This window comes from Gallus gallus, chromosome W (genome assembly GCF_016699485.2).
Source record: "Gallus gallus isolate bGalGal1 chromosome W, bGalGal1.mat.broiler.GRCg7b, whole genome shotgun sequence".
Classification (NCBI taxonomy): domain Eukaryota; kingdom Metazoa; phylum Chordata; class Aves; order Galliformes; family Phasianidae; genus Gallus; species Gallus gallus.
Window position 1 is genome coordinate 766,636 of NC_052571.1, and position 19,009 is coordinate 785,644.

Consider the following 19,009-nt stretch of genomic DNA (forward strand, 5'->3'; position numbering starts at 1 on the left):
AAAAGAGAAGTTGAGTGACTTTCCCCTTTATAAGATGCTAATTTAAAAGAACCTTAGTGTTATGTATGTATATTTCAAAACTATTGAATGGAAGGCGTTAAAGGAAATCCAAGTAATATCCACTTCAGTGTTGATTTTTTGCTGGAGTTTTCTTAATTTTTACTTACCTTGTGTGTTTTTTTCCTGATACAGTCTGCTCATTTGTAACCTGTTGCATCCTTTTTGCTTCTCAGAGACCTAGTTTGGACTTATACTGTTTTTCATACAGTTTCCATAAACAGGTTATGTTCATTAAAGTGAGAACTGGGATGAAAGATTGTGAAGTAGCTCCTCTGCAATTACTGGAGGTTCATATTTCCAAAAAATTGTACAAAAGGTTTCTCTGGTTTGCTCTAACATGAAAGTTCATACTCTTGAACTTCGTCCAGCTGTCAGGACTCCCAATCCACCTGGGGGCTCTTGAAATCCCTTTAACAAGTGGGTTACCTACAGCCTTTTTCCTGCAAAGAGTGTACAATTACTAAAGACATACCAAAGGTGATACAATCTGATGCCTGAGATCTCATGGCTTGCTCATCTTGCTTCAACTGTATCATGACTTTTGCTGAGCATATTGTTCCATTGATATTCCCTCTAGATTATAAAACTGGCAGGGTAGGTTATGTGAACAACTGCACAGCTCCCTTAGAGTTGTTTCTTAACTCTCAGTTCCCTGGAAATTATCTTTTGTCCAACTGTCTTTGTGGAAGCATCTTCAGTTTACCTTCTTTAGATGGTAAACATGACTACAATATTATTCATAGAAGTAGATATTTAAAAAATAATGCTTTAGAGATCATATTGAGATTACTCTTGAGCAATGAAAGCATTTTTCTCCCTCTTACAGTCAGAAAGATTAGCATGGTGGAAAGGCAATAATATGATATATAATAATAATATGATCAGTATAACAGAGTAGAGCATATGGCTTCTGAAAGCTTTTTTTGTTTTCTCTTTCTTTTTGGTTTTAAATGTTAACTGAATCATGGCTCTTCTGTGGTAAGCACTAGACTGATCAAACAGGGCCACCCAGAGCAAGTTGCTCAAGCCCATGTCCAGGCAGCTTTTGAAGATCTCTGTGGAGGAGATCCCACATCCTCTCTGGGTGACCTCTGCTGGTGCTCGGTCACCTACACAGCACGGAAATGCTTCCTGGTGTTCAGAGGGGACCTCTTGTGTTCTAATTTGTGCTCATTGCTTCTTGTCTTTGCACTGGGCACCACTGTAAAGAGCCTGGCTCTGTCCTCTTTGCACCCTCCCTTCAGGTATTTGCATGTGGTGACTAGAACCCCTTCTCCTCGAGCCTTGCCTTCTTTCTCTAGGTTAAACTACTTGACAAATTTTTAGTCCTTTAGGGAAACTCAAAGCCATATGCTCTTACATCCCTCTGGGAAGACAGTGAATTAAAGATGGAATTTAAGAAGAGTGGTGGTAACAGACACTTTTATAGATCTTCATTGATGGAAAGGTGAATGGGTTTTGGAAATGTTCATAGAAAAATTCAGTGAAAATGCAGTAAGATGTATATTTTAAATCTGAGTAACTTCTTTGCTTGTAAGTAAGGGATAATTGTCTTGATGCTAGCTGAACTGGAGACTGTAATTCAGTAGTTCTGTGAGGGAAACAGGTCAAACGTTTGATCATCTGAGTAATAAAATTGCCCAAGTCCTATGTATGTTCTGTCTAGGAATTGGATGGTTTGTAAATTATAGTTCAGTGTGCATATAGCATTCATGAAAGGCTAGGCTGAATTCTTATTGCACTTATTATGTACTTATTGTACTATATTTTATGTTGTTGAACAAGATTATGAATATAATACAAAGCTGGGGGGAGTGGCTGACACACCAGAAAGCTGTGCTCCCACTCAGCAAGACCTGGACATGCTGGAGAGCTGGGCAGGGAGGAACCTTATGAAGTTCAAAAAGAACAAGTGTAGGGAGCAGCATCTGGTAAGAAATAACTGCACGCACCAGTACAGGTTAGGGGCTGACCTGCTGGAAAGGAGAAATGCAGAGAAGGACCTGGGTATCCTGGTGCACAACAGGTTGACTGTCAATCAAGTGTGCCCCTGCGGGCAGGAAGGCCAGTGGTATCTTGGGATGCATTAAAAAGAGTGTGGCCAGCAGATCAAGAGAGGTGATCCTCCCCCTCTATTCTGCCCAGGTGAGGCCACATCTGAAGTATCCAATTCTGGGCTCTTCAGTACAAGAAGGACAGGGAACCTCTGGAGAGAGTCCAGCAGAGGAATACAAAGATGATTAGGGGACTGGAGCATCTCTCTTATAAGGCAACTATCCTGGGTCACATCAAAAGAAGTGTAGTCAGCAGGTTGAGGGAGGTGATCCTGCCCCTCTACTCAACACCTCATGTGGAGTGCTGCATCCAGATGTGGAGTCCTCAGTACAGGAGATGCCTATACAGACTTGAGCAGTGGGCCCACGTGAACCTCGTGAGGTTCAACAAAGCCAAGTGCAAGGTCTGCAACTGGGTTGAGGTCTGGGTTGAGGCAACGTCTTCCATCTGGGTAATGGCAATCCCCACTAGCAACACAAGCTGGGAGATGTAAGGATGGAGCACAGCCCCGCCAAAAAGGACTTGGGGGTACTGGTGGATGGCAGCTGGACACGAGCCAGCAATGTGCCCTCGCAGCCCAGAAAGCCAACCGTATCCTGGGCTGCATCCAAAGCAGGGTGGCCAGCAGGGCGAGGGAGGTGATCCTGCCCCTCTGCTCTGCGCCGGTGAAGCCTCACCTGGAGTGCTGTGTCCAGATGTAGAGTGTTCAGTGCAGGAGAGACATGGAGCTGTTGGAGTGCGTCCAGAGGAGGGCCACAAAAATGGTCCCAGGGATGGAACACCTCTCCTATGAGGAAAGGCTGAGAGAGCTGAGGCTGTTCAGCCTGGAGAGGAGGATACTGAGGGGTATCTTACTGACACTTAAAAGTATCTAAAGAGTGGGTGGGAGTCAGTTGGATGGGGCAGGCTCTTTTCAGCAGTACCCAACGACAGAACAAGGGGCAATGGTGCAGTCTGGAACATATGAAGCTCCGCCTCAATGTGAGGGAAAATAGTATTTCCTGTGGGGATGACAGTATGTAGGATAAGAGAGAATGGTTATAAACTGAGACAGGGGAGGTTTAGGTTGGATATGAGGAGGAAGTTTTTCCCCCAGAGGGTGGTGACGCACTGAACAGGTTGCCCAAGGAGGCTGTGGATGCCCCATCCCTGCAGGCATTCAAGGCCAGGCTGGATGTGGCTCTGGGCAGCCTGGGCTGCTGGTTGGCGACCCTGCACATAGCGGGGGGTTGGAACTACATGAGCATTGTGGGCCTTTTCTACCCAGGCCATTCTGTGACTCTGTGCTCTGAAAGTAATGTCTCCTATTTCCATGAAAACTACAAAAGCTACAAAGAGCACGATAAGAGTATTTGATTGAGCAAATTCTCATCTACAAAACACCATTTTTTAACATACTGCCATTAGTTACGCATTTTCACCAGTGATGAACAAGAGCCTTCATTTCTCACTGGTAAAAAAATCTGCGCTACCAGAGGTGACCTGCCCACTGTCACCTCTGCTGAAATGCACCACCCACCACCACACTGTGCTCACATCCATCATTTAGTCACCATGAATGTTCAGCAAACCTCAATGAATATCAGTGGGTACATTTTTTTCCACATGGAGGAATTCAATTCTGCACCCGTGCTCAATAAGTACCTCCATGTCAGACACCGTTTTGTCAGACTGCCCCTCTGCTGCCATCTGTCACAAAGCAATAAAATGTAATGGAGTATTGGCAGGAAGGTTCAACCTCTACTGCCATACCACCAACATCTGCTTCTGATGTTGTGGGCCTACATAATAAAATAGGAGACAGTACTTTTGGAGCAGCTCTGGTACCTTTCTGTAATTTCCCTCAGGATCATAGTGTTTCCCAAAGTTAATATTAATTGAGGGAAGAGTCTGCTTAAATAAAAAAAGCAACTTGTTTTTTTCCAGTAACATATACCACTAAATAAGAAGTTCCAGAAGGAAGAGATAAAATCATAGACTGTTAGACAGTATTAGAATAAAGTTTCTTTCCTTAATCTTATGTTTTTACTGTGCAAAAAAAAATATGATGAAAACTCACAGCCGCTTAGTTCAGTTTAGTTTTCCCAAATAAAAGAAGTGGAATTATTTTTTTCAACCTTTGTCGGGTTCTTGGAGATGAGCAGTTGCAGAAATAAGAACTAAAAAGGACACAAGATCATTTTCATTTTTTCTGCCAATTCTGGATTGTTCCTTCTATGGTGTAGCGGAAATGCTAAGACAGGGCCTGAAACAGTGATGGAGCACCTGGTTGGAAGGCAGGGCCGACCCAGGGGAGTTCAGGTGCATGCAATGCCACTGGGTGACCGGAAGGGCTGGAGCCAGGATCCACTCCTTCCCAGACCTTATTTAAGGGTGGGCAGTGGAGGTAAGGGTATCTCATCTAGAGATCCCTGCATACCTGAGGTCCTTACAGGCCTTCTGAAGGTAAGCAGCTTTTTTTTTTTTTTTTTTTTTTTTTTTGTGCCCACTGCCGTTGTGTCTGAGTTGATTCTCATTTGCTGCAGCTTGGGATCTTGTTGCACTTTCCATCACATTATACATGGTCATGAGCAGTATTAACATTTTGTCTAGCTTGAATAGTTTCCTGTGACATTAATCCTGATCTTGACCTGCTTCAGTCAGAGAACTGGAATTCTTGGTTTTACTGCAGTGTTTTCCCATTTGATGTTGAGCATTTTTTTCCCTCACTAATCACAACTTGTCAACTTGGTATTGTGTGCTATTTTGCTTACACTTGTTCTGTTACTCTTGAATTTTAAGTGAAGCCAGTTCTTACCTGTCTAGAACAAAATGATACTAAACTACAGGAGAATGAAGAATTACTGCTCTTTACAACTTCCAAAATAAAACACCCTAGAAAGGAGCAGGTAAATACAAGGGGGCCCAAGAGACTTGGTTGACACTCTAGCACTGCTTTTTCCAAGCTCAAGATTAGTGCATCCCTAAGAATAAGAAATCAGGCAATAACAGAATGTATATTGTAGCTAAGAATTTGCTCTATCAAGTAGTGTTATTGTGCTCTTTGTATCTGTTGTAGTTCCTATGGAAATAATTAGGTGGCATTACTTCTGGAGCAACCTATGTATTACAGAAAATTCTGCTTTATTGAAAAGGTTTTTTTTCAGGAAGACTTCTGGTTTTGTTTTGTTTTTTTTTTTGAATATTCAGTGTTTTATAAGTATTGTTCTCTGTTCTTCACAGAATATCTAGTTCAAGGAGCAGGAATATCTGTACAGTTGTAGGAATGGTGTCTGAGCTCTTTGTTGTTGCTCCCAGAGCTCTGAAGCTAGACTCAACAAACAAAAAAAACCAAACAACAGAAACAAACAAAACCCCACAAAAAAAAAACCAAACAAACAACAAAAAACAACAAAACAAACATATAACAAAAAAAAATACCCAGCCAATTTGAAATCATGATTGTTTTAACACATTCTATATGTTCTTCAGGGACCAAAAAATGGTCAATTCAATATAGGGCCTCTGGTCCCATCTGGGGGCCTGCAGTGGAATTCCTTTGTCACAGCCTGAACCAATACATGAGCACGTGAGTGCCTGGAGCGGGGGGCGGCTTAGAGTCACCCTTTCTGTCTCAGCGATGCTTCTGGGAGTGTGTGTGCAGTCTGAATCTGAGTCTGTGCGGCTTTCCCCTCCCCCTGCCCTTCTCCTGCGGTGCGAGAGTACAAGTGGAAGAAGACTGCATTGCTCAGCGTGCCCCTTTCTCCAAACTCTTGCTGGGAGGGGTGAGTTAATTCCTCTTTGATATCTTTTCCTATAGCGCCTATTTCTCAAATAAAGGCTCTGTCATTGCCTTTGTTTCCTCTACAGGGCCCTAGGTACAGGAGGACTGGTATCCCCCGTCATGCAAGTAACTGTGCTATTTCCAATTCTTTTTCCTCAGGTAGCTCGGGCATAGTTACCTGGGTCACTTGAGGAGGCTTTTTCCTTTTGTTAGGAACTAGGAAATCTTCTTGGTTCCATGTTCTCATTGACACTTGTTCAATAATGCTTACCCCTGCTTTTTTGGGCATATTTTGAAATTTTTGATTGTCCTCCAACTGTCTCCATAGCTAGAGGAGAACATGATTGGTCTGGCAATCAATTTTTGCAAATGGAACCCCAGCCTGGATTATGTCATTAAACATTTGTTTTCGAGATGCCCTTATGGGTCCTGATTGGGATGTCCACCAGGCAGGTCTCCTATTTTTAGTTACAGGGGGACCTGTACTCCTTACAGTGTTCAGATATTGCGCCTGGTCCAAAGGTGCTTTGTTTCCCCTAGATCAGCCACCAGTTGAGCAGCTTGTTGGATATTGGCCTCTGAGGCCACTAAAAGGTTCAGTATGGATACTAGTGTGCCATACTGGTAGGGAGGAGCTTGTTGTAAGATGAGGTCCCTCATCCCTGCTGAGAACTTAACCAGGTCTGGACTCTCAAAAGTGTCATCATAAGTTGCCTCCTTCATTCCCAATTCTCTAATATAATTTTGAAGTTCCTCCATTCAAGTCCACAGATGAGTATTTATTGGGACATCACTTTTATTTGGCCATGTGATCCTACATGCAGTCATCATCCATTGAATTAGAGAATGATTTTCCTCATTATACATCACAGCTTCATATAGTCTAAGGGCCAGATGCATGGTGATGGATGCAAGTTAAGAAATCTCAGGTCCATTAATAACCACACTTTTATCCCCCATGTCCCATGATCTAAAGAGCCAAGCTGGTTCTCTCATGTTTCTGTTTAAATCACTGTAATAAATCCATGAGTTCAGCAACCATGTATGGGCATGCCATCACATGTAATGTAGTGTGGGCAGGGGGCCATTCCTTTGTATGGCAACCCCACTGGCCTGTCCTGGACTTCCTTAGTTTTTTGAATAATTTATGGTCTTAATTCTAGAGATCTGAGGTTCCTAGATCTTCTAGTTGGACTTCTGTCTTCTTGATTTTTAAATTCAACCAGGATCCTGTTGATCTAAGTCCTTTTCCCCTTGTACAGATACAGTTCTTAATTTTAGAGGGTAAATGCCATTCAAGGTGAGGCAGTTTACCCCATCAGAAGTGTAATTTTATTTTCCAGTTGTCTGATATGGGCTTTTAAAAGCTTGTTTTTGTTTTTGAATCCTTCCTCAGAGGAATGATATGAATTAATAGTAGTAGCAGCCATGCCACAGCAAATGGTACTATTATTCTTTCCTCAGTTGTTAGAAAAAATTGTTTTAATTTATTCAAAAATTCTGCCATCTTGGAAGGGGATTTAATAACAGGACCACTGGCCCTCACAGGCCCCCATTCTTCAATAATCCATGTGGTACTCAGCCATGGGGAACCCAGGGATCAGAGAATCACCAAGGTTGGAAAAGACCTCCAAGATCATTCAGTCTGATCATCCAGTCCAACCGTCCACCTACCACCAATATTTCCCACTAATCCATGTCCCTCAGTACAACATCTGAACGTTCTTTGAACACCTCCAGGGTCTATGACTCTGCTACCTCCCTGGGCAGCCCATTCCAGTGCAAGGGTTTTCCCCAGGAGTTCATCCTTTGGGGTAGTAGGAGTCCTGATGACCAAAGCATTATTGTTTTAAGACAATCTATCCTAAATATGTATGCTTCTGTCACATCCACCTGGCTCACCAAGTGTAACACAGTGGAAAGAGCAACAATGACAGTAGAACAGCAAGATCCCAGGCTGCAGCAAGTGAGGATTCACTCAAGCACAACAGCAGGAGGCACAGAAATAAGGAAAAGAAGCTGCTTACCTTCAGAAGGCATCAAGTACGCAAGAATCTCTAAAAAGATACCCTTACCTCCACTGCCAGCCCTTAAATGATGTCTGGGAAGGGATGGATCCTGATTCCACCCCTGCCAATAACCCAGTGGCATTGAATGCACCTGAGCTCCCCTGGGTTGGCCCTGCCTTCCCACCAGGTGCTCCATCACTGTTTCAGGCCATAACTTAGCATTTCCGCTATACTAGTCAAAGCAAATTCTTTGCTCTGGATATTGTCCTGGCTCTAAGCTTGTGTTAACTGCTTGTTTGTCATTTGGAGTATCCAGGTTTCGGCCTGAATCTTATTGGGCTTGTTTTAATGCATAAATGGGTTAATTTTAGGGACTGTTTATATAGGAATAGTTACATCAGAGCAAATCGCATAGTTGAAATAGGTATTTATCCCGTTCAGTAGCCAAAGCTGGTACTCCCGAGTAATTGTTTTTTCCCCCCTCCCTTGGCAGTTCTGTCATCCATAATCTGGGAAGAAAACTCTCTAACTCCAATGTGATGTTAGAAAGCAGCATTCCTTTATTCCTTACAGTGTGTACTAGGCAACTTGACAAACAAGCACATGCTGTCAGAATTCAGTTTCTACATTTAAACAGTTAATACACATGCAGTACATTGGCATACATATTCATTCTTTTCCAGGAACACATTAATATATGCTAATGTACCTTTGGGCATGTACAGTGCTATCTAGGGTGGTCAAGTGCTGACTAACTTATTCCTCTGTTTTCACCATCAGCTTCATCACTGGAACCTTTGACTCACTTTCATCCACTTTTGTCCCGTTTGGAAGATTTCCATTGCTTATTAGGCCATAGTGAACCACCTTGCAAAAACAATGTATGTAGAACTCGAGGAAAATGTCCTTGCAAGTTCTGAGTCAAAAACTGAAAGTGTTCTATTGTGACTCCAATATTTCTCATGAGGCAAAATCACTGAGGCAGAAGATAAAAGTATTCTTTTATGTCCCCAGTGCAAAATTATTGAGGAAAAACAAGACTGCTCATCCACTAAAGCTGAAATGGAAAGTTTCAAAACTATCACTTAAGGGTTCCTTTTGCTAAACTAATATATTGGTTCTTAAACTAATGTACTAATCCCTATTGCTAAACAAACCAACCTGTATCAGTTCAGCACCTTTTTTTTTCCCTTACTTTTGGTGATGTGCGGAATCAGACTCTATAACCCAGAGTTAGGTTATAAAGCAGGTATGGTTTATTCGGCGATTACGCAAGGGTTGGGTGCAAGGGGGATCACTCCACCAAACTTGCACACCAGCAAGCAAAAACGCTACAAATTTGTAAGCCAAGGCCATACATATTCAGCAGAATTCTTGAAACTCATCTACATATTCATTATCCTTCCAGGAACTCATTTACATACTGCCCTTCCCCCAGCGCATGCGCTGTCCATAGTAGGGGTCTCCCTCTGGTGGTCATGGGGATGAAGTCAGAAGTCTTCCTCGTGAAGGCTCCACGTCTTCCTCGGTCTGACCTTTTTATGGTGCATTCAAACCGGTCAAAGCCATTCATTCCTTATCGTTCCTTTCTTTGTGTTTGCACAGCTGACCATGGAATGTTGAGATGTCATTCTTCCCTAGTTTCTAAAGCTAGCTTATTTAACCCTTATATGTTCAAACCCTAGGCCCACCTGAGCTCCTGATCTCATTGGTACCAGTTTAAATGTGATTTACTTTCCTATTAAGTGGTTTATTTTTTTTCTTGTTTGATTTAGCAGCTGACATTTTGTTTTTTTCATTGTTGCATAAATGTTGCGTATGTAGCTAACTTGATTATAATGATAGCGATCAATAGGTGATCCACTGTAAGTTTGTTTTTAACTTCAGTACCTTACAGTTGTGTGGGAGACAAAATATTGTTTTTACATAAGTAATAGAATGTTGTACACAAGGGACATAGCTCAGAACCCATGATACAAGATAAGCTTTTGTCTGTGGTTAAAGAATAGAGTATGTGCATTTTTTTAGAGGCAACAGGAATAGTACAAGTCTGTTGAAGAATGTTGTTTTTAGCTCAATCAGGAGAGTCTGGCTGGCATGTGTCTCGCTCCAATTTAAAGGAGGGAGAGGAGGTTCTTTGATATATGTATACCCGACGTGAGATTAAGAAACAATGGTTCAAATGTTGGTCCAACCAGTTTATTACAAATCTTAATCAGGGAGATGGGGAGGGGGAGGCCAGCGGCTATTATGAATTAGGGTGATGGGGAAGGGAAAGTAGGCGATAAGAAAGATGGCAAAGAGGCAAGAATTGCGTAAAGCAGGGTTAGTCACCACCGAGATCCAGCAGCGTCCCATTGCACGCCATTCTGATGGTCCAAGGCAAAAGTGCAGGGGTATAGCTGCAGCAGTGTGGCCAGCCTTAGGCAGCAAGCAAGTACAGCAACAGGGTAAGTCCAGGAGGAAGAGGCAAGTCTCAGGTAGCAGGCCCAGGACCGTCAGCAGGCAGGCATCACATCATGAGGCAACTGATGTCAGTCACCTACCCTCATGGCTTGCTCTCCCTCTCTTGAGATCAGGAGCTCAGGTGGGCATAGGGTTTGAACGTATAGGGGTTAAATAAGCTAGCTTTAGAAACCAGGGAAGGAGGAGGACATCTTGACATTTCATGGTCAGCTGTGCAAACACAAAGAAAGGAACGATAAGGAATGAATGGCTTTGACCGGTTTGAATGCACCATAAAAAGGTCAGACCGAGGAAGACGTGGAGCCTTCACGAGGAAGACTTCTGACTTCATCCCCACGACCACCAGAGGGAGACCCCTACTATGGACAGCGCATGCGCTGGGGGAAGGGCAGTATGTAAATGAGTTCCTGGAAGGATAATGAATATGTAGATGAGTTCCAAGAATTCTGCTGAATATGTATGGCCTTGGCTTACAAATTTGTAGCGTTTTTGCTTGCTGGTGTGCAAGTTTGGTGGAGTGATCCCCCTTGCACCCAACCCTTGCGTAATCGCCGAATAAACCATACCTGCTTTATAACCTAACTCTGGGTTATAGAGTCTGATTCCGCACATCACTCTCCCTCTCTCTCTCACATTGCCCCTGGCCTGCAAATCTTCAGACAAAAGATTTTTGACCAGGACTTGCCTGGACTTGTCCTCAACAAGCTTTGAGACAAAGGTGCAAAAGAATAATCTCTTACAGAGTGTTAATTTATATACTGTCCTTCCTTGTAGAAATTGCTGGAGAGGGAGGGTGGCAGGAAAAAGTTATGGTTTAAAATTACATCTGCACCCAGAACTGCACAAGAAGAAAGAAACTTACCTGGCAGATATTGGGCAGGAGATAATGGCTTGACAACTTGTAGTGGAATTCCAGGGTCACAGCCTGAACCAATGGGTGGGCTCTGTGAGTGTGTGAGTGCGGCGGCGCGGCAGTACGAACGGGGGAGGGACACATTCCTCAGCTCGGCTCTGCCTGCGCGCTGCTACCGGGAGGGGTGAGTCGATTCTTTTTGATGTCTTTCCCTCGTGTGCCTATTTCTTAAATAAAGGCTTTGTCATTACCTTCATTTGCTCTACACAACTACTTTGTGAATTCTGCTTACTTGGAGAGACAAAGAGAGATGGACTTTGACAGCTACCTGCTTACTTTACAAAGAGGGAATGTGCACATGATAGGTGAATTGGAAAGAATTTGAACCTGAGTACTCAGCTAATGAGAAACAGAAGAGAGACTCAGTGTCAGAAACTAGGAAATATAAGATCCTGTTTTCCTTGTATCAGCAGTTTATGGGCCGGTTTGACCCAGTTCCATTACTAATAGGGTGAGGGGGACCCATGGACCCATGCTCCAGGAAAGGGGGAAGGGGGAAAAGGGGAAAAGGTAGAGAGATGGGCTTAAAAGCAAAACAGCAGCAACAATCTGAGGAGGAAAGTTAATTTACTAAATAAGATATTGGAATGCAAAATATAATACAATATAATTGAATTGGAGCTAATAAATGAGAGAGAGAGTGTCCAAAAATGAAGGCCTTACTCTAATGCTGAAGGTGAGACGGCTGGGGAGCACACACCACAGAGATGACTTGTAGAATCAAACCCTATAACCACAGAGTAGTTATAAAGCAGGTATGTTTTTATTCAGCACTGCGCGCATACCAGGTGCACATAGGGTAGCCCCTTCCAAATCTGTACTCTGAATGCAGGTAAACACCTTCATTTATAGAAAGGATACATGCATGTTCATAGTATTAAAAACTCATTACAGTATTCTATGCCTATTCAGGTTGAAGGGTCCCACTTCCTTCCCATTATTTATGCTCAACTACTCCAATATACAACAAATTATCCCCCCATTCAGGTTGAGGTGCCCCACACCCATCCCATTGTTCGTAACAAATTATCCACCCATCCAGAGACAAGCAGAAAAAGAAGAGGCAGTCTCGTGATTGCAAACTGTTTTATCTTTCCCTCTAAATGGAAAATAGAATAGTGAAAATCTTCTGGGATATGTAGTTCTTCTCTTCTTAGAACCAGGTACCTGGAAAAATCAGCAATACAAGAATTCAGAGCATTAACTCTTTAACCCCCAGTGCAGTACATGATGTTATGATGCGGAATACTGACAACTAAACATAAAACCATGACATTCCACCCCTTATTCCACATCACGACATCATGCTTAATATATACAAACAAAAAGCAATAATTAACAAGCATTAAACACGCACACACAAACATATATATACACATGGAATTACTGTCTGCATTCCCCCAACATCAAATTCCCTCGTGGTACACATCAAACATCCCCATTTTTCTGCATCACCCACCAAGTGCACCCAGGTCCCTGGGCAAAAACAGTTCCACAAAGAGGTTTGTCCTTCCCAGAGCCTGGAAGGACCCAAACTGCTTTTCCCAACAAGAAAAAGAGTTTTAAGCATAACCCAATCCCCAGGTTCAAATGAATGGATTGGTGAATCCAGTCCCCTTGCTCATGTTGCTACAACTATTTTGCTGATTTCCTTAATTTGTTTCCCTAAAGCTTGTAGGTATTCCCTAAGAAGGCCCTTGTCCACTTGCAGCAGGTCCTTCCTGGTATACTGAGCCTGATAAGGCCTTGCAGCACTAGGTCTTTCCGTGGAAGTTCAACAATAGATTTGCTGCTACACTGTCAAGGCAATTTGTATTTTGTGTATCTTGAGGTTTTTCTGACTTTCTGGAGTCTAGATTTCTTGCCCAAGGAAATTTGAACAAACAATCAAAGAAAGCATTATGATAGCTTTATAAACCTGCTTTTTGCATTGTTAATGCATTCAGTTACTCTTTGATTCTTTGCTGCCTTCTTTTCTCTCTAAAATCCAGAGCAGAAATCCAGTCGTGATAAATATGACTTCTTGTGTGGAGACTTGTGGGGGTGGGATTTGGTCATCTTAGAAAAAGTTGTTGTTGAGATACTAATATTTAGTTACTGCTTTTGAATACAAGAAGAGTTGTTGCCATTCCATCACCAATCTTGTCCTGGCTTATTATGTAGTCATGTATCTGCTCTTGTATTAGGTCCTTGGGCTAGACTTTACATAGTGACAGAAACTAAAACAACCAACTTTGGGGTTTGGGATGATTTTCCTTTTAAATGACTGTTTCTTTAAAGTTTTAAGTCTAGTTATTGGCTTTAGGAGGGAGTGCTGAGTTCTGAATTTTAGTGCCTGAGAAGCTAAACATAGTTGAAGTGAACAATTTTGTTAAATACTGATTTTATTTTTTAAATTTGCTTTTTCCTTTACATAAAGATATCTTCCTCTGGAGGAACTAGATTGCTGTGAATGTTTTCTTCTCACTGATGTAAACATGCTGTTTTTTTTGTTTGTTTGTTTGTTTGTTTGTTTTTCTGGTCATTAAAGAAAGCATGGCTACTTTCTTTGCACAACAGTTTTGGGAAGACCAATCTGTAATGCTTTCTGCCTTTCTGCTAGCATTCTGGAAGTCTGTTTTGGTTCATGTGACCTGTGAAACAGCACTCAGCCTCACAAGAGTCAGAATGTAAGGTAGTTTATTTAAGGTGTATACATGGCGCACAGGGGGCTCGCACTGCCCCAGCTGCACAACTAGTGGCTCTCAAGCAGTCATATTTATACCACACAGTATGCACACTCATAATTCCACGAAGCAAGTAATGCTAACTCATTCTAGACTGTGGGTTGTCCTATACTAACTAATTCCGTGAATGTCTTCTTGTTTTTCACTCCTTCTTGGACATGCGCAGTGTCTAGTCAAGTCTTTTAAATATGATTTCCTTTGTGGTAATTGGTCCGGTTTCTCATCTGAAGGCTTCAGACCTGGAATTCCAGGAGCCTCCTCCTTTGCGGTGTGCTACTGATAAGTGAAAGCCTTGTCCCCTTTCTACCAAACTCCTCCCAAGTCCTGCCTATTCCTAGTAAACCACTCCCTAAACTTTGCCTCTGAAGTAAGGGTTCTTCCCCCCTTTAATTTCTTAGACGGGAACCCCCCGTACCGGTACAGGGGGTCCCCCTGTACAGGGACCATCCTAGGGTCTCTGCCTTCACTCACATGTGCATCTATTTCTTCAAAATACAGCTGTTTTGACTGCTTGCTAGAGTTGCAGTATGTTTACAAGGTCAAGTATTAACTGCTGATGAGGGACTGTCTGTATGTTTTCTGCCCAGAGAATGGTAAAATGGAATAATATAATCATTAAAGTTGAAAAAGGCCTCTAAGATAATCTAGTCCAACCAACCATCCACCTACCACCCATATTATCCACTAAACCATGTCCCTAAGTACTTCATCTACCCTTTCCTTAAACACATCCCACAGTACCTGTCCCTGTTTCCACTGCCTGTGCGTTTTCTTCTTGCTCTTCAGTTTAACCAGTAGGTCCCCATTCAGCCACACCACTCTTGCCTTCCTTTCCTGACTTGCTACAATCTATATCCAACCTGAACCTCCCCTGATGCAACTTGAGATTATTCCCTCTTGTCCTATTGCTAGTTACCTGGGAGAAGAGGCCAACTGAAGTTGTGGGTGCCCCATCTGTCCCTGGTGGCATTCAAGGCCAGGTTGGATGGAACACCTTGGGCAGCCTAGTCTAGTGGTTGGCAGCCCTGTCCATGACAGGCAGGTTGGAGCTCCATGACCTTTTAGGTTCTTTCCAACTTAAGCTGTTTTATTATTTTTCTTGTTTCAAAGTAATTTTAATGACAGAGGATGAATTGAAATGAAAGCTGACTGCCACAGATAAGGATAGCACTGATGTGCATGGGGGATTCCAGATGAAGCTGGAATTTCAACAGAGTAGCAGATTAAAAAGTGTATATGTTAAATAACTGGAAATTCTGGGAAATGTGGATGTAGTCTGGAAGTACAGATCTAGACAGATCCCAATCAGCTGGTAGGGATGCTTTTTATCTACTTAATTCCCCCTTTTACTATAAAGGCTGGTAAATCCAATAATGGTGTTTTTAAGCTGCTTTCTCAGGTATCTTTGTATAGAATTCATGGTAAAGGCAAGTAAAGTTGAAGATACTGTGTTTATATTATCTGAGTGTTAAATCAGTGCTGTGAATTAACTCATACTTTTTTTTTTCTTTCAGATTTTCTATTTTGTACATACATTGTTTTGTATATACTGTATATGATGACTTCGGTGGGCGGTGAACGTACCCGGGGCACTCGGGACAAAATGCAAACTTCAACCATGCAGCCAATACAACAACAGAAACAAGTAATACAGGTATGTGCTACTGTATAATAATTTTGGAGTTTGAAGTAAATATGTAGACTTGAAGGGGATTGGCTCTGGATTGGAGGCTTGTGCGCCAGTCCCTTCCTCTCCTGGTAAGAGACAACTCTGAGGATCCATGGGTGAAGCCAGGAGTGATAGTGACTAAACCCTTGCACATACAAAGGCAGCCCTTAGGGAGTGGGACTAGGAGCCCAGTGAACAGGGTGTGGTGTGTCATTGAGTGTAGTGCAACAGCTTACACCGAAGTTCATGCAGGCACAGTGGTATGTGAGGGAGGTCACAGTCCCTCTCCACTCAAGAGGGCAGCTCACCTAGTGGTCGTCGCTCTCCTGGAAGAGCTAGACTTAGCCATGGTCTCCACTTGGCTGAAAGCTGTTGCTAGGAAGAATGTGACAACCCAGATTAAGCACCCACGCAAACATGCATCTGTACAGGTTTCTGGCTGTAGGGAGTGACTGAGCCTGTCACAAATACTGGAGGGTAGCAGGGATACCACCTGTGTGCATTGTGAGCAGGTGGATGATCCTTCAGCTCTGCCACCAGACTGAGTAGGAAGTGGAAAGATTAAGGAATATCATGGACTATGAAAGGGAGATAGACTGGTGTAGCCACACCCTGCCATCCCTGCGAGAAGTGCACTGGGGGATTCTGCAACAAGTGGAGGATCTCCTACTGACATGTGGAATCAAACTCTATAACCCAGAGTTAGGTTATAAAGCAGGTATGGTTTATTCGGCGATTACGCAAGGGTTGGGTGCAAGGGGGATCACTCCACCAAACTTGCACACCAGCAAGCAAAAACGCTACAAATTTGTAAGCCAAGGCCATACATATTCAGCAGAATTCTTGAAACTCATCTACATATTCATTATCCTTCCAGGAACTCATTTACATACTGCCCTTCCCCCAGCGCATGCGCTGTCCATAGTAGGGGTCTCCCTCTGGTGGTCGTGGGGATGAAGTCAGAAGTCTTCCTCGTGAAGGCTCCACGTCTTCCTCGGTCTGACCTTTTTATGGTGCATTCAAACCGGTCAAAGCCATTCATTCTGTATTGTTCCTTTCTTTGTGTTTGCACAGCTGACCATGAAATGTCGAGATGTCCTCCTCCTTCCCTGGTTTCTAAAGCTAGCTTATTTAACCCCTATACGTTCAAACCCTATGCCCACCTGAGCTCCTGATCTCAATCCCCCCTTTTCTTAAGTCTAGCAAAACCTTTTGCTAGATGATCCCATTTCGGGAAGAATTCCTAAAATAACTCGCATTTTCCATCTTCTGTCTTAGACTGTGTTTCTTCCAGTCCTCGTAGCTATTTTCTGAACCCTTACACAGCCATAGCATGTATCACAGAGAAATACTTACTAAGATAAGCAAGGCAATTACTATAATGCAAGCCATAAAGAGCTGCTTTAACCATGCAAAATTAGGTAAGCAACTAGTGAGCTTTTCCATAATTCTGTAAAGCCGAAAGAAGTATCATCCAATGAGACTTGGTGACGTAACTTGGTACACTCCCATACAGCTCGCAGGTCAGTCTCTATTCTTTGAGTCTCATCTATATATACACAACAGCTCTGATTGATAATCATACTCACTAAGCACCTCATCCCCCACCTGCATAGAGATTTCCTTTTGTACAGTATAAGGTCGCCCATAAAGAATCTCAGGTGGGCTTAATCCTTCCTTGGTTCGGGGTTTAGTCCGAATTCTCAGCAGTGCCAAAGGCAGTGCCTGCGGCCAGGGAATCCCAGCCTCTTGGCCAAGTCTTACTATCTGTAATTTGATCCGGTGATTCATTTTTATACCTGTCTGCTTGACTGCGGTCTATAAGGTGTGTGCAATTGCCAATCAATTCCCAATAATGTGCTTATTTGTTGGACCACCTTGGCAAGAATGTGGGCCTCGATCTGATGAGATTGCTACAGGAACCCCGAACCTTGGAATTAACAGCATGTAACAGCATTTTCATTACCTCCTGAGCCTTATTTGTCCTACTGACATGCAGAAATCAGACCCTATAGCCAGTAAGGATATAGAGCAGGCACGTGTTTATTGGTGATGCGCGTACATCCTGGTGCAAGGGGGATCGCTCCACCTAACTTGCACACTGTCAGGAAAAAGCTTGCTACAGATATAGGCTGAACTCATACATAATCAGTAGTTGACAGGAATTTGGATACATATTCATTAAATTCCCGAGAGCACATTAGCATGCAGCCCCTCCCCCCCCCTTGTGCGTGCGTAGTAGGTCGTGATGATGAAGGCTCGTAGTCTTCCTTGCTGCAAACTTGTGACCCCAAAGGGGAGGGGCATCCCCCGAACCGGTTTCATCTTGCCCTGTAGACATCGAATCACCTCCCTGCCAAATGTCTTCAAGCTGCTCTCCAGTCCTTATCTTTATGGCCTTCATCCTCCTTGTTATTTCGGACCTAGTGCCTGTGAAAGTGCTTGGAATCCCTTGTTTTCTAACACTCTCTACATAAACTATCTCTATTTGCCTCTTATTTCTACTTTGTGAAGCTACTTTCCCTTTTCTTGCTGTGAGGCCCTTCTCTCTATAACTGCAGGGTCCTCTTCTCACTCTTCACTACAGGGAAATACCTCTGGCCATCCCAAATAGGTATCAGTACCAACATGCAGCGATACCCCCCTTTTCTTCCGAGAAATCAATTTGCCATTGTTGCCCTGGAAGGTTCTCTTTCCCAATAGGCCCACTTGTACCCTGTTCCTGGTACTAGGATCGTACTTTGTAGTGTCTGTTTGCTCAATACATTTTCTTATCCCCCCTTAGAACCAATTTCCATAAAATACTAAAGGGCACAACAGTGTGTCCATCTGGGCATGTACCCATCTGTCAGCCTGCTCTCTTCCCTTCTAAATCATTAATTAGATTGCTATCCTCTCTAGAATATTTTACAGGTTCTGACTCAGGTTCAGAGATTTTAAGTTTACCGTCTGTAATTAAAGCCCTCTTCAACTACCTGTTCTGCCACCTGATCCACCATCTTATCTCCAGTTTCCTGTACAGTGTTACCTTTCTGATGTTCTTCACAATGTATAATAGCCACTCTCTTTGGTAGATTTACATTACGCTGTTTTTCCTTGTGTGTGAGCAATCCTTGCTCTTTTCAGATGGTGCTATGAGCGTGTAGCATCCCAAATACATAATTAGCATCTGTCCATATATTTCAGGCTCTTGTCAAGGCAGTTATTTCAGCCTTCTGAGGGAAAGTCCCCACAGGTAATGGTTGTGCTTCGATTACCTTGTCAGTAGCAGTTACTGCATATCCTGCCTTACGGTTTCCTTGTCTCACAAAACCGCTTCTGTCGGTAAGCCAGGTGTCTTCTGCATCT

General features: G+C 43.1%; 1 protein-coding gene across 10 annotated transcripts in view; it reads left to right on the forward strand.

Annotated features, from left to right (window-relative positions):
• UBAP2L2 (ubiquitin associated protein 2 like 2) overlaps window positions 1-19,009 on the forward strand; it is a 115,005-nt gene that overhangs the window by 3,110 nt on the left and 92,886 nt on the right. For all 10 annotated transcript variants that reach the window (XM_040655184.2, NM_001277104.1, XM_040655175.2 and 7 more), the window contains exon 2: window positions 15,507-15,646. In XM_040655184.2, coding sequence (XP_040511118.1) covers window positions 15,548-15,646 — 99 coding nt within the window. In that variant the 5' untranslated portion in view covers window positions 15,507-15,547. The remainder of the gene's footprint in view (window positions 1-15,506; window positions 15,647-19,009) is intronic.